Raw genomic sequence first — 15,770 nt, forward strand, 5'->3', positions numbered from 1 at the left:
CCTACTCAAGGACTCTTTCTTTTCCCCCGGCTGCTTTGGGTCTTCGTTGCTGCCTGTGGGCTTTCTCTAGTTGCGGTGAGCGGGGACTACTCTTTGTTGCAGTGCGCATGCTTCTCATTGCAGTGGCTTCTCTTGTTGAGCTCTAGGCGCACGGGCTTCAGTAGTTGTGGCACGTGGGCTCAGTAGTTGTGGCACGTGGGCTCAGTAGTTGTGGCTTTCGGGCTCTAGAGCGCAGGCTCAGTAGTTGTGGCTCAAGGGCTTAGCTGCTCTGCGGAATGTGGGATCTTCCCGGACCAGGGCTTGAACCCGAGTCCCCTGCATTGGCAGGCGGATTCTCAACCACCGCACCACAAGGGAAGTCCCTAGGGACTCTTATAGTGGGGTGAGGTGGCATAGACAGCCCTGACCCCCCGGAAGAGATTGGGGTGGTGTGGAAGGTTCTGTTTCTTCTGTTACTAAGTGAGGGTGGTTAGGCCTGTGGGTCAGACCCAGCAGTGGAGGTGAAAGTAGATGCAGGGGTATCAGTAGCCTTGACCAGGGGTCAGGGTGGCAAAGAGCCAGGTTCCCTCAGAGGGAGCCTTGCCTGGCAGCAGGTGGGCCTGGGCCCAGGTTTGGGCCAGGAAGCTTTCAGCTCATCATTTTCTCTGCATTTCAGGTCTCCCATGAGTTTGCCATCAACTTTAACCCCACCAACCCCTTCTGCTCAGGTGAGTGTCAAGCCCACCTGCATCTGCCCTGGGTTTATGCCAGGCCTGGCCATCTCCCTGGGCAGATGCGGGGGAGGAGTACTGGTTTCTGTTTTTTTCTCTCCCCTCCCCTTGCACTTGCTCAGTGTGGCAGATGGGGAGAAGCTGGAATTTGGAGTCAGGTGGCCCTGGATTCAAGGCCAGCTGCTGTCCTTTTCTGGCTGCGTGACCTCGGAGAGATCACTGCACCCCACTGGGCCTCTGCCTCCTCACCTGCCTCAAGGAGGTGTGATACCAGGGTAGCTCACCTCACTGGGTGGTCAGGTGAGAATTAAGGGAAGCGCTGACAGAAAGCCCTGTGTAGACTAGGAGGAGGTGAGAGCAGCAAATTACACACCTGCCTCTCACCTCCCTTCTGCCCTCACTGGGAGGGCCCATTCTTGTCCTGTTTCCCCACCTTCCACAGGGAGCCTTGGCACCTAAGGATTGAGCATGGCCTGGGCGGGGGTGCTGGGCAAGAGGGAGGGGCAGGCAGCGTAAGTGGTGTCTGTGCTCTCCCTGCCCCAGGCCTAAGAGGACTTCTGAGCCTCCCAGAGTCAGTTAAGAAACAGTGAAAGAGAAGGGGCTCCCAGGTGGGTATGGAAGAGGGTGGTTCCTGACACCATGAGAGCTTTCAGCCTAGGACTTGCCTTGGGTGTAGCATCTACCTTCCCTGGGAATCCCTGAGGCTGGGTCAGGTTTGTACTTGGAAAGGAAATGCATCAAGTCACCACGATGGGGATGATGCTGTAACTCAGAAGCCATGGACCTCTGTTGGCTGAAAGCGTGGCCCTGTCCTCCTGCTGGGGCCTGTCTGGTTTGGAGTAGGTCTGCCGAGATATTTTATCCAAGTTCAGATTGGTCAACCTCATCTCTGGCCAGAGGCCTTCTGGACAGGACAGCAGAGCAGGGGGTATTCTTAGCCTTGTAACGGTGGCTATTTACAGAGCACCTACTGTCTGCAGAGCTGTGCAAGCATCTCAGTTCCCCCAGCAACCCTGAGAAGCCATAGCGTGTCCAGAATGGACCTCCAGGTGGCTCCCTGTGACCCCAAAGTGTCACTGCAGGTTCTGCCCGCCCCTTCTCTGGGAGGAGCCTGCTGGACACCCTCCTGCCAGCTTCCCGAGGGTGTAGATTACTAGTCTCCTTGACAGACAAGGAAACAGGCTTAAATAACTTCCCCCAGATCCCACAGCTAAGAAGTGGTAAAGGCAGGAATTGGAACTAAGGTCAGACTCCACGTTCAGGGCTCTTTACTTTTACACCACTCTGGCCCTGCCCTCTGGAGCTTCCAGTACCACAGGGCCCAGACTGGCCACGGCAGGGGGCATTTGGGGTGGGCAGCAATTGGGATGAGAGTGGGTGCAGGGTCAGGGAGGACCTGGCTGATCCCGAGTCTTCTCCCCGAGGCAGGCGTGGACGGCATCGCCCAGGCATATTCGGCTTGCCTGCCCCACATCCGCTTCTACGGTCCCACCAATTTCTCTCCTATCGTCAACCATGTGGCCCGGTTTGCGGCCCAAGCCACGCAGCAGCAGACAGCCATGGTGAGTAGGTGATGACTGGCGTGGACGTGCAGGATAGGGCTGGCACAAGCTGGGCCTTCCCTGCCAGATGGAGGTCTGTCCTTCCTACCCTACCCACCCGTGGGGCTGGCTGGCGAGCTGGATGTTCTGCCTCCCCTTGTTCTAAAATCCTAGGTGAGCCCCGGCCTCTCCACCTTAGTTTACCAGCAGGGATGGGAAGGGGGTTGGAAGCAGCTCAACTTGACTGGTTCTGGATTCCTGGAGCACAGACTCCAGGACAGACAGCAATTCCATTTGTTCGGTGCTTAGTAGGAAATAGGGGCTGTGATTAATGGGAAGTGCCTCCAGGCAGAGGGAAACCCGGAGACTGTAGTCCCTGCAGCCCTTAGGCTGACCCTCTGGGCCACCTAGTTCCCATTAGAGCAGCTGCCACCTCACGCTGAAGGGTTTGGAACCGTCTGGCCCAGGTCCGGCGCTCAGTGACGAGGCTCAAGCCCGAGGCTGCCAGGGCTGCTGTGTGGCATCTGGAATATATGGCAAACGGCCATCCTGGGCAGCTGCATCCCAGGTCCTCTCCCTGCACCCAGCTCCAGGCCCAGTGCCAGTGCTGGAGTCACCAAGGGTCATCTTGCCCACCTCGCCTGCCATCCACCAGCCCCTGCCCCAGGGCTACTGCCGTGAGGAGCTGAGCCAAGTCTGGGAACCCAGCACCCGGCCCTAGGGTGGTGGAGCCCGGGCTGGGACATGGGTCCAACTCCCACCTGACCAGGCCCCCGAGCCACTGCCACAGCCTCTGCCCCTGTGCAGGCTTCCTCCTCCCCTGGAAGGAAAGGGTTGCTGCACAAGTGCTGAAGTCCTTTCCTGACTGACCTTTTCACTCTGCCTCCAAAATACTATCCTCAACTCACTCGCTTCCCCATTACTACGGCCACTGTCATCTCTCATTGGACACCACAGCCGTCTCCTCACCCCTCTTGCCCCTCCTATCCATGCTCCTGCTAGAGGGTCCTTTAACTGTGCACATCAGATCCTACCCCCTCCTGGCCTCTCCTTCCCGCAACCCCACACCCCTTCCTTTACTTGTGACCATTCCACCACTGACCTTGTTCCTATTCCTCAAAGACACCAAACTTGTCTCCCAGCAGATCCTTTGTTCTGCCGTCTCTTCTGCTTGGAGGTTCTTCTCCTCTCTCTCTCCCTGGCTTGCTCTGTCCCATCCCTCAGTGCCCCTCAAACGCCACCTCCCTGCAGCCTTCCTTGCCCACCCACCTGAAACCTATCTCCTGCCTTCTCTGTTTATTCCTGTCTGGACTTGATGACGGTGGCAACATCTCCTTCACATACTCTACGTTTCTGTCTACGGGGTGTCTCCCTGGTTGGCCTCTCAGCCCCACAGTGTTGTCCGTCATCTACTGGGTGGCCTATGCTGTGGCAGACGCTCGTGTTCTGGGAACGGATGGATTTAAGTTGGCCCCTTTTGTGTGCTGTGCACTGTGCGAGGAGCTGGGAGGAGGTGACTCAGCCAGGGCCTCTCTCAGAAGGAAAGGAACCTGGTCCCATTGGGACTGCCCAGAGGAGGGAGGCACCTGCTCAGTCACTGAGGTAGAGGTTGCCTTCCCGAAGATGGAGACAAAGATAGATAAAAGAAGGGGAGGTTATGAGAAAGAGGTTATGAGAAAGAGAGGAGGACACCAGGGCCAGCCTGGGGAGGGCAGGACAGCAGTATGTGTGGTCTGTCTGGGAGGCAGCAGAGGGTCTGTGGGAAAGGGGGTCCTGGGGTCAGCCTGCCAGGGTTTGAATCCAGCCCCTGCCCATCCCTCACTGGGTGACCTGGGTAAACTTACCCTCTCTGAGACTTGTTTGTACCATAGGAATACTAATAGGACCTACCTTAAGGAGGTGGTGTTAGGATTAAATGTGATAACACAACAGCTGGCACCCAAAGAGACCTGAGGATGAGGAAGGACAGGTGGCAGAGCATTCTGGGAAGAGCCCCCCAGGCAGAGGGGATGGCAGATGCCAGGGATGGAGGTCAGTGCACGATGTCAGATTGAAGATGGTCCTGGTCGTTTCTGCTTCAGGGAGCGTGACTTGGTCTAGTCCTGGTCTTGGTGATGGCAGCTGAGGGCCTGAGACAAGTCCCTTCCTGCCCTGATCCTATTTCCTTTATGAACTGGGACAAGTGGGGAGGACCTGGGAGTGGCGTTTTTAAATTCCTGGGGTGCTGGTTTAGAGCTGGATGGAGGGAGCAGAGGGAGGGGCAGCCCCTCGGCTTGCACACCTTTTGGATGCCTAAGCCAGCCAGGCCATTGTCCCGCCCAGACTTTTATCTGCCTGAACCAGCTTTCAGAGGGATGGAAGAAAGGCCTGCGTTCTTGTTTAGCCTGCATTCTTGTTTAAGGGAAAAAAATGGGGCGGAGCAGGAATGAAGGCCAGTGTTCCTCTGAGGCTCTTTCACCTGCCAGGCAGGGGCAGGACTGGGCAGGAGATGAGGTCCTGGGGAGAAGGGGCCTGTGTCTGCTGGATCCTAGGGGAGGGGCTTGGGCCCTGGGGACCACCAGGAAGGTGTCTTTGCATTCTGGGGAACAGCTGCTGAGGGCCCTCCAGAGGGAAGAACTGGGCCCTTTCTGTGAACAAGTCCTAATCCTCACAGTACCCCAGCCGCTTTCGTCGTGACCAGGTCCTCCCAACCTGAGGAGGCAGCCCTTCCCTGGCTCTCTCACACTGGGGAAGCGCTGTTACCCACCCCAGCTGTGTGACTTTGCGCCAGCATCTCTGGGCTGCAGGAGGCGAGCCAGGGGTCTCTACTGCCCTCTCCTACTCTGATGTCCAAGAAGATACAGATAATTCTCTACCTCCTGCCTTTACTCCATCCATCTCACCGTGCACTGAAGGTGGGGATGCCTCAAGGTTTGGAGGCCCATCGACCTGGTTCAGACCCCAGCTCCCGCACTTCCTGACTGTGTGACCCAGAGCAGGTTGCTTATTAAGCTCTCTGAACTTCAGTTTTCTCACCTGTACAATGAGGATGATGGAACAGTACCTGCCTAATAGAAGCACTGCAAGGATTCAACCAGCTCGGCATCCAAATTGCTCAGCACAGTGCCTGGCACACAGTAGCACCTAATAAACGTGAGCGGATGAATCTTCTTAGGACACCTCTTGGGCCGGCATTTGGTGCTGCTGAGCCCATGTAGGCCTAAGGCAAAAGGAAATAATTTGTGCATTACCTGATGCTTTCATACAGCTGCTTGTGTGGCTTCATCCTCCCCGTCCCCCACACACGAACATGCATGCACACCCACACACAGGAAATCAAGAGCAGATGGTGGAAGCATCTCTCTAGGCAGGCCTGTGTTCTCCCATTCATTCACGCAGCTCATCTCTACCGCGTATGTTTCTCTGTGGCACTGGGGAGACCATGATGTGCAAGCCATAGCCTCTGCCCTTCCAGGGCCTGTGGTCTTGTGGGGAGCCAGGCCAGGAACAGCAGCTGTGATGCCAGCCAATTAAAACTGTGATGACGGAATTATAGGATTATGAAGGTGGCATCTAACCCAGACAGAGGGCTCAGGGCAGGCTTCCTGGAAAAGTGATGTCCAAGCTGAGACTTGGAGGATGCTTAAGAGTTAGTCTCATAAAGGGTGTGTATGTGTGTGCGTGTGCATGTGTGGAGTGTCCCGGGCAGAGGGAACGGCATAGGCAAAGGCTTGGAGGCATGGTGTGTGTCGTAACTAAGGGAAGGAGTGTGATGTAAGAGGGGTGGGTGGGGGTGGATGAGGTTGAGAAGGTAGGCCAGCTCCCACAAATGCCTTTGAAGCCAGTAAGGAATCCGGATTTTCTCTTAAGGGCAGTGGGGAGTCACTGAAAGGTATTAAGAGGTTTGGGTGGTACCAGGGGACTCCTACTGTGGGGCCTCATCCTTCCCTCTGCTCTGACCCATGTGACTTGGGCCTTCCCATCCATGGCCCATTGATGGTTGGCTACCTAGGCAACTGGTGCCATAGCAGAGGGGGAACTGGGAAGCAGCCAGCACCCTGGAAATTTCCCTCCACTCCCCAAGGCCCTCAGCAGCCAACTTCTCAGAAATAAGCTAGGGATGAGTGCAGCTTCCCCGGACTCTGCCTAGAACTGTTGTGGTCAAGTCAGTTTCTTATAAATCAAATCACATGTTAAATGCATTGGGGAAGTGGCTATTTACAGCCTTAGAAGCCTGAAGAACCTCTTGGGTAAATGCTAGAGATACTCTGTCCTTGAAATGTGTTGGAAATTTGGGGTTTGGGTTCGACCTGTCAGCAGTTGGCTGTGTTTATGGAGCCCGCACAGGGTGCCAGGCCCATGAGATGCAGAGGTGTGAGGGGAGGGGCTGCCCTGAGGAGCTCTAAGGGCGTGGGGGGAGAGGAGTATCCAGAGAAGTCTGCCCCAAAGGGTAATCGCTGGCAGTGAAAGCAGAGCTCAGGGCTTGGGGGAGCCCTCACATCCACTCGGGATGGAGGAGTAGACGCTCAGAGAGGTCTTGGAGCTGTGGCTGGGGAGGGTACGCCAGGCAGAAGGAAGTAAACCAGGAAAGGCATGGAGGTGGGAAAGCTTGGGGTAGGGTAGACCAGGACTATGCATGGGGACAGCAGAGGCTCTTCCCACCTCCTCCTGCCTGATTCCACCCTTCTTTCTCCCCTTCCACAGCCCCTCCCTCACCCGCCGCCACCTCCCCTCTGTCGTGGGGATGGGATCGTGGACCCCTAGGGTTGCAGTAGACCTTAGAGGCTACTGGACAACCTCATTTTTGCCTGGGATGGGCATGAAGCCTAGGACTTGTCAGTGGCACTTCACTTCTCCCTGCCAGGCCCCACTATTGGAGAGACAGCTACTGGCCACTGCTGCCGTTGTGGAAAGAGCCCTAACTTTGGAGTTAAGGCTTGGGCTTGAATCTCAGCTGTGCCATTCCTGGCTGTGAGTCCTTGAGCAAGTCACTTAACCTCTCTCAGCCTGAGCCTGTCTCCCCAACCTCCAAAAGGAGAATCCCAGCGTGAGGATGACACGGAGCATGTGTGGTCACCACCACCGTGACTCACCTTTTCAGTTGGTGCCTACTGTTCTGCAGGAACCCAGGCCATGGGGAAGAAGGCTCCAAGGCTGTGAGGGAGGCCTCAGCCTGTGTGCTCCAAGTCTCCTAATGTAGACACGTGGCTGGTGGAAAGGGAGAGCCAAGAGGGCCACGTGGGGAGGAGGGTGGGAGACAGCCATCTGAGCTGGAGGGGGCTTGGAGACCAGTCCCACCCCGAGTGGTGAGGCCTGTCACCCAAGGCCAAGTATTCTTTTCTGTCCTCAATGCTAGGCCTCTCACTGCCTTCTTCCCTCCTGCCAGCCTAGGTGCCCCAGAAATACTGCCATGGACTATTTTTGGTGGGATGGAAGTGGGGTTAGAGGGCCACTTAGGGAAGGGGTGCTGGCTATGAGGGGACAAGGGTCTGGATGAGCTTATGAGGTGCCCCTCAACCCCAGGAATGGGGACTGGCAGCAGCAGCCCTCCACTACAGGAATTCGGGCTGCCATCTCCATAGCAACAGGTATCCATCCCCAGCCAAGCTTTTGGCCTCTTAAAGGTACTGTTCAGGAGTTGTTGGACTACTGCTGTCGAGGATTGGGGGTTAGGATGGTGGCATTCGTACCTCCACATAGTTCATTCCTTTCAGGTTGTGCTTGGGGGACAGGCAGGAGAGCTAGGCATCCTAGCTGGCTGAACTTGTGGTCTCTGTATTGTTTCCCAGGGAGCAAACGGCTTTGCTGGGTGAGAAGGTGGCCAAATGATGACTTGGGGGCTAGCTTGGTTCTGCCCTTTTTAGCTCCATGACCTTGACTAGTCTGGGTCCCCATTTCCTCTCCTGAGAATCAGAAGAGTCAGAAGAGAAGGCAGAAGCCCCAAACAGAGAACATTAGGGCCACAAGGGCTTTTCTGTTCATCTTATGTATGGGGAAAACTGAGTTCCCCAAAAGGGGCCAGAGGGTGCTAAGCACAGAGCCAAGTTGAAAATGAGGTCTTAGGCAGCTAGGAATGCTGGGGCTTCTGCCCACAGATCATCCAGTGAGATTTCCCGAACGTCATTCACTCACTCCCCACCTCCATAGTCTATGCTATGGCCACCTGTCACCTACACTAATTATTCATAATTTTTTCATGTAAACAATTTTATAAAGAAACTATAACCCACTGTAAGGGAAAAGTTACCACTTACCATAGAGAGTAACAATAAAAATAAATACACCAGGCTGCAGAGTGGTATCAGAGTCTACCTAGAGACTGCTGTCCCTGGAGCTCTGAGCTTCCTGCCTTTTCTCTCTGTTTTTAATAAGGAAGGTTAGCAAGAGGGACACACGAGCACCAAACTGAGACTTCCTCCTGGGTGCAGATTGTAGAATTCAAAGACCACTGCAAAACCAATACCCTGGGCTTCCCTGGTGGCGTAGTGGTTGAGAATCTGCCTGCTAATGCAGGGGACACGGGTTCGAGCCCTGGTCTGGGAAGACCCCACATGCCACGGAGCAGCTGGGCCCGTGAGCCACAATTACTAAGCTTGCGCATCTGGAGCCTCTGCTCTGCCACAAGAGAGGCCGCGACAGTGAGAGGCCCGCGCACCGCGATGAAGAGTGGCCCCCGCTCGCTGCAACTAGAGAAAGCTCTCGCACAGAAACAAAGACCCAACACAGCAAAAATAAATAAGTGAATAAACTCCTAGCCCCAACATCTTCTTAAAAAAAAAAAAAACAACAAAAAACCAATACCCTTTCCACTGTGACTGATGCTGTGTCTGGGGTGTGCCTCCAGGTCTGCTTGTTGCCAGCAGAGTCCCACAATCCCAGAAGCACTGACCTAGATGATCTGCTTAGCTCCTGCAAGGGGTCTCTGAGGCCGGCTGTGCTAATGGGGAACGAGCAGCATCACAGGTGTTCACGTGAAGGTGGAGCAGAGAAGGGGGGGCTGCTCCCAGAGTCCACAAGCCAGAATGCATATTCCTCAACAGCCGTGGGCCTCACTCTGCCACAGATGCAGCTGTCGATTACCAAGCCAGCATGGTCTCTTTGAGAGGTGCAGGAATTCCCACTTTGCAGATGAAGAAACTGAGGCACGGCGAGTTGAGTCAGTTGCCCAGAGTCCCACGGTGTAGCCACTGTCAGAGCCAGGCCTGGAGTCCGGGGCTCAAACCCCCAAGCTGGGGAGTCTGACATTACACAGGGCAGGAGGAAGAGAGCAGTTTGTGTTTCCAGCTGTGACAGAGGAGAGGCCTACAGGGCCCAAGCACTGAGAGGTGGCTGCCTAGGGAGGTGGCTGGGGTTCAGCAACAGCTCGGGGAGACAAGCCACCTTCCTCCCAGGGGTCAGAGGGTTTGGGGAGATTGGGAAAGGACGGAGGGGAAGGGTGGCCAGGGGCCGAGGGCTGTGCTGAGCGCCTGTTGACCCCCTCCGCAGCAATACTTCATCCTCCTTATCATCACGGACGGTGTCATCAGCGACATGGAGGAGACGCGGCACGCCGTGGTGCAGGCCTCCAAGCTGCCCATGTCCATCATCATCGTGGGCGTGGGTAACGCCGACTTCGCTGCCATGGAGTTCCTGGACGGGGACAACCGCACGCTGCGCTCCCACACAGGGGAGGAGGCAGCTCGCGATATCGTGCAGTTCGTGCCCTTTCGAGAATTCCGCAACGTGAGTGTGGGCCCGGGCTGGGGAGGAGGCGGTTACAGGACCCCAGCAACCATAGTTAATAATCCAGAATGAAGGCGCTGGGATTGTCTGCCCAATCCTAGGCTCCTCTACCCTCAGCTCTGTTGACTACGTACCTCCTGAGAGCCTACTACCCGCCTGGCACCATGCAAGGCCCTGCCCCCAGGTGAGGCCATATAACAGTTGCATGAGCACTTGCTTCAGCAAGCTGACAGAACTCAAGGGAGTAGTGCCCAGTCCAGACTGGGGCTCCAGGACAGGGGTTCCCGGAGGACCTGCCCTCTAAACCTGAATCAGAAGTCGGCGTCATCCACGCGGGGGAAAGCATTCCAGGAGAAAGAGATGAGAGTAAGGCCCAGAGGCGTGAGGGGCTTTCCAGGAAATCAAACCTCGCCAACCACCTCGCTTCAGGTGGAAAACAGGGCCCATCTTAGGATGGCCTCCTCTCCCTGAGGGCCGCTCTAGGAAGAACTGGTGGCCTCCCTTGCTCCTGGAGGTGGCTCTGGTCCTATCTGCAGGTGACCCAGGTCTGCTTACAAGGAGGCTGGCATTAGCTTCCTGGTTGCTGTCCTTGCAGCTGGGCCCGCAGGCAGCCCCAGAAGGAGCAGTCTGTCAGATGCCAGGCTGGGGCCGAGCTTTCATTTGACCAGAGGCACACTGTATAGCCTTGGGCAAGTCCGTGACCTTTCCTCCTGGCCTCAGCTGCCTCAGCTGTAAGCCTCAGGGTGCTGTGGCTCAGGTCCTGGGAGCCAGTCCCAGCAAGAACTGGCCACTCTGATTTGTAATCACTGGTGCTCACATCTCTGCCCAGTACCCTCTGGGTTTGCCTGAGCTAGTTCCAGTTCCTTCCTCTGGAGCGTGAGCTTCCTGAGGACAAATGCTGGGTGTTGGCCACCCAGGCACTGCATGGACACTGAACGAGCTCCTGGTGTGCCCAGCCTGTGACTGGGTGCTGAGCAGTGAAATCAGACAGTCACAACCCCTTAATACCAGCCAAGAAGGTGCTCAGGAAATGTCTGCTGGATGAGTAGGCCGTGCAGCTCACCTCCACCATCTCTTTGCCCCAAAAGCCCCCCATAGACAGATTCATCCTGAAACGTTACTCCTAGGCACCTCGAGTGCTCAGGTAAGAGTTACACTTAATGTGAAGGAAAGCACTGCTAAGGGTGGGATTTCAGGCCTGGGCTGGGCTGTGGAACGCTAGTTTTAGACAGCTCTGGTCCTCTGCTCTGGTTTTGTCCTGCAGGGACACCTTCTGTACCAGCTCCCTGGGCATGGTGCCCCTCACCACTTCATCCAGTGATCCTTTCTCTCTCCTCTCTCCACCCTACCCTGCAGGCGGCAAAAGAGACCTTGGCGAAAGCTGTGCTGGCAGAGCTGCCCCAACAAGTTGTTCAGTATTTCAAGCATAAAAACCTGCCCCCCACCAATTCGGAGCCCGCCTGAGTGCCAGCCCTCACCCAGCAGCAGCATGCCGGCTGGGCCTCCCGCCCTCCCCAGGAACATGCACGCTCACCCTGCTTCCTTGTGGGTGGCCTTTTTTTTTTTTTTCTTTTAAACTGATCCACATTTTTATTTTCTACAACTGGACCTCCACACCCCCAACTTCCTGCAGCCCAGCTGGGCTTCCTTTATTGGAGTCGATTGATGATACTTCCAGGCCAAACCGGCTTCCTCTCCTCCTCTCCCCACCCTTGCCACTCTTAAGTATTGAATGTACTTTGTATAATTTTAGTGGAGTTGTTTGTTATTAAAGAGAATAAAATTTTTACAATCATAACTGGCTTTTTCCAAGTAACTAGCTGCAGACTCAAAGGAATGTGTCCCCGGTGCATGCTGTGTGGTAGCCTGCACCTAATTCCTGCTCTGTTTTCTAATACTGTGATCGTGTTCTACTTGTTATACTCAGGGTAATAAAGGAGTTTCAGATGTCCCTGTGTCAGCTCCTTCCTCAGCTGGGACCTGATGGGCTCAATGATCTGGGAAAGGAAACATGAAAACCCCTTCCCCCCAGCAAGCCTGTGAAATTGGTATAATCACTTCTACTTGGGGACATGCATTCCACACAAACAGTAATGCAGCTGTTAAGCTGGCACAGAATCTGGCACATCACACATGCTCAATAAGTATCTGTGGGGCAATGAAATGCACGGTCCCTCCCCAGCCTTCTAGGCCCCAGCAGAGCCCATGCTGGCCCAGCCAACAGCACACGGTGCCCCACCCTTCTTCCTCGTGGTCCACGCTGTCTTATGTACCCCACTCCACCACAGCAGTGGCAGTCGCTGCCACCCATGTGCTCCTCCTGCAGGTCTCCCAGGCACTGGAGTACACCCTGTGGTCTGCAGCATGTGAAAGCCTCTTTGGCTTTAGGATGCTAAACAGGGCTGCTTCTGTCCCTGCTGCAGCAGCCGTTGTTTTCTATCACACACCCCACCCTGGGCTTGGGCCCAACCTCATGAAACCAGCTAGGTGACGCATCTCTGAAACCCCAGCCGTCTGGCCTGTTCCCTTCTCTCCTCCAAAGAACACATCTTTCTCTTTTGTCTACTTCCTCCTTAGAGCTCCAGTCAGCCCCTTTGCCACAGGCTCATGTGCAACCAACAACTTACATTCATATTAATAAGCACATTACAGGCATAATCTTGAACCTTTCCACCAGCCCCTGCCTGTGACCATTTCAGAGATGAGGAAACAAGCAGAGAGGCTAATCGAATCTATTAGAGGCAGAGCCAGAACTCAGCTCCAGGTCTGGCCGACTCCACAGAGCCCACACTTGTTCCACTGCACTGAATGTCTTCCCGTGACTATGAGGGAGTCTTCTGCTCAACCTGCCGCTGAATTTGTCCTTCCCCTCCAATGAAACTGGGCAGTCAGACATCTCGACCTACTCTCCCAGGTCAGCAATTCTTACCAGTGGTCTGCTAGACCTGGCTGGTGTGCCAGGCAAGTTCCTAGCTCCAGGTGCCTGGTAAGCTCAGGAGTCGGTGTTTATCTGGTGGGAGCAAGCGAGGGACATCTGTATCCTAGGCTTCCAATCCTCTTCTGATTCCATGGCCACCAAAAGCCAGCTGAAACATCCTCGAGGGACACCTTCACTTCTGAGAGGGCTGCAGGACTGCAGGGAGCCGTGATTTCCTCAGGGACCTTTGGGAAATCACACCACAGAAGCCCAGAGGCCAGCTCGGCGCTATGGGTAGAAACCCAGGACCAGCGCATCTGCCTCCTCTGGTTCACACCCAGCCCTTGCTCAGGATAGCTGCAAGACTGCATGATGGTTGAAATAACGCCACGTGACTGCTTCCTTTACCCTCCCGTTTCGTAGCTGAAGTGTCTAGCTGGATGTCAGATCCAGAGAAGTTTGTATCCAACTCAGCCTGGGAGAATCGTCAAGTTCTGATCGACCAGAGGCCTCTATAGTGGAACAGCCTTCTCCTCCCAGCCCCACATCCCCTCCTTAGCCCCTCAGGGGATGGGTGTATTGGGGCGACACCTGATGCAGACCTCTCCCTTACATGCCCCCATGGGAATAATTTACCAGATTGGTGAAGCTATGGAGACTGACATCTACTGGGCCGGGTTAAGGTAGACTCCCTGCCTTGCATCAGGGCCCATCATAAATGCTCCAACTCCTATGGACCACCTACCTCAGTGTGGTGCCGGCAGCCCCCACTTCACAGCTGCACGAGGGAGCAGACCCAGCCATCTTTCTTCCCCCTTCTCTGCCTGAGGTTGGGTGGATCAGTCAAACAAGCCTTCTACTCCCAGCTGGTTTGAGTTCACCAGGGAAAGGAATGTCCTGAACTCCTGACCAGGCAAATCACCACTTAAAAAACAAACCAAGATAAGTTAAGTCCTGGGGATGTAATGTGCAGCATGGTGACTATAGTTAATAATAGCAGATTGTATATTTGAAAGTTGCTGAGAGAGTAGATCTCAAAAATTTTCATCATAAGAAAAATATGTTTTGCTAACTATGTGTGGTGATGGATCATTTCACAATATATACAATTATTTAATAATTACATTGTACACCTGAAACCAACGTTATATGTCAACTGTATTTCAATAAAAACAAACCAAGCCTTGGTGCTGCTATTTGGTTCCTGCACATGGACAGTAGGATGAAAAGTGAACTTGGAAATCTGACTAAAAGGCTCCTTTACCCTTGAAACACCTCCACTGAGGCGTGGGCACTGGCATTTGTTTTAAAGTTTCATTGAAACCACAGAAAACCCAACTTAGAAATAGAGGCTCAAATTAAAATTCTGGTTCTGATACTTACCTGTGTGACCTTGGGCAAGTCAGTGAATCACTGTGAATTTCGGTTTCCTCTATAAAATGTAGAGAAGGGCTGTTTCACAGGACTTTTTTTCAGGATGAAAGACACTACAGTCTGCAAACATCTCAAACAGTGCCTGGCTCGTCCATAGTGGGCCCTCAGTAAATGCTCACCAATAAACAAACCGACATAAGGGTTAATGATGTGCATGACCATGTCTAAAACAGTGAGGTAGATGCCCAGCCGATGGCTAAAGCTCACAGTGGAGGTTATCTCTGCGTTGCGCTGCCCATGGCTCTGTGAAACTCTGATGCTGGGTCACCTTCTGCCTATTAGTGCTATGACGCTCCCTCTTTCCCTAAACCATTGCTCCAGCAGGTAAGGGAGCAAAATACCAGCCCTTGCCAGCATCACTAAGGCATAAATGGGCGACTGGCTTCTTGTGTTCAACACTATGAAAGTGTTGCCAAGATCTAGCCTCCCACCAAGCAGAACTTGCATTCCATACTGTTACGTGTAAGTGGGCTGGGCACGCCAAGAAATCAAGAAAGATCCAAGTCCAAGTGATGGTGCACTGCCGCTGAGCTCTCTCTCCTTTTTGTTTTTCTGGAGGGGCTTAAGACGACAGCTGAGCTACATACCCACGGTTAGGACACCCGAGCCAAGGAACTGGGTGTGCCTGAGCAATTAACATTTAGCTAAGAGGGAAGCACACAGCAGAAGCTGGTGGTTGGAGCTCTGATGACCAGATCCGACCCGTCATCATGTCAGTGTTCTACCTGCAACTGAGAAATGCCAGTAGGATGGATAAACCTGCCATAAACACCACAGAAGCTCTAGACGATCTACCCAGAAATGGGGGAGGCCGAGGGTAACAGTACTAATGAGGATGGCTACCATTTTCTGAGCACCAGATACCACATCAAGTAGCTCTTATAGATCCTCTTTCACCCTCACTAGGAAGTTGGTGTCCTGATTCCTATCTACTGAGGAGGAAACAGGCCTGGAGAAGTTAAGGACTCTGCCCAAGTGATCCAGCTAGTAAATGTCTGGCTCCAAGCTCACAGCCACTGTGGTGTAGCCACAGAAGGGGGAACCGAGTTGAGATTCCTGAGAAGTAGCCAGAAGGGAAGAACCCACGAGATAGAAAGAAATGAGGACCCAAGAGACTAGCCTAAACCACTCCTAGTTAGGGACTTTCAGTCTAGAATGCTCCTGAAAAAGTCTAGAATGCCTTCCCAACTCTGTGTTTGAGAAGCCAGCTTTCTCTCCTCCAGGGTCTGGGCCCAGGGAAGGCAGAAATAAACAGGTCACCAGCCAGCTCTGTGGGTCCAGTCACATTGCCCTCCCTGCTTTTTATAGATGGAAAAACAGATGCTGTGGATTTCATGCTCCCTTCCTCCCCACCCAGGTGGGTGACAGGGCCAAAGGTAGATGCTAGCAGGAAGTGCTTGAGAGAGAGGCCGTGGTATGACACAAGCTAGATAATCCAGATAGAGCTGGCAATAGGATTCCTCAGAG

At 54.2% G+C, this 15,770-nt stretch overlaps 1 protein-coding gene across 8 annotated transcripts in view; it reads left to right on the forward strand.

Annotated features, from left to right (window-relative positions):
* CPNE2 (copine 2) overlaps positions 1-11,903 on the forward strand; it is a 52,696-nt gene extending 40,793 nt beyond the window's left edge. Inside the window, exons 13-18 of one of the 8 annotated variants that reach the window (XR_004346928.1) lie at positions 656-707; positions 2,139-2,272; positions 7,095-7,201; positions 9,716-9,952; positions 10,054-10,136; positions 11,309-11,433. Coding sequence is in view for 7 of the 8 variants with exons in the window: in XM_032613124.1 (XP_032469015.1) it covers positions 656-707; positions 2,139-2,272; positions 7,095-7,201; positions 9,716-9,952; positions 11,309-11,528 (750 nt within the window). In the remaining variant the exon portion in view is untranslated. Of the gene's footprint in view, positions 1-655; positions 708-2,138; positions 2,273-7,094; positions 7,202-9,715 lie in introns of all 8 variants that reach the window. The other 7 variants (XM_032613126.1, XM_032613124.1, XM_032613125.1 and 4 more) reach the window with 7 other exon arrangements.
* The last annotated feature ends 3,867 nt before the right edge of the window (positions 11,904-15,770 follow it).

The sequence above is a fragment of the Phocoena sinus genome, chromosome 19, assembly GCF_008692025.1.
Source record: "Phocoena sinus isolate mPhoSin1 chromosome 19, mPhoSin1.pri, whole genome shotgun sequence".
NCBI classification, from domain to species: Eukaryota; Metazoa; Chordata; class Mammalia; order Artiodactyla; family Phocoenidae; genus Phocoena; species Phocoena sinus.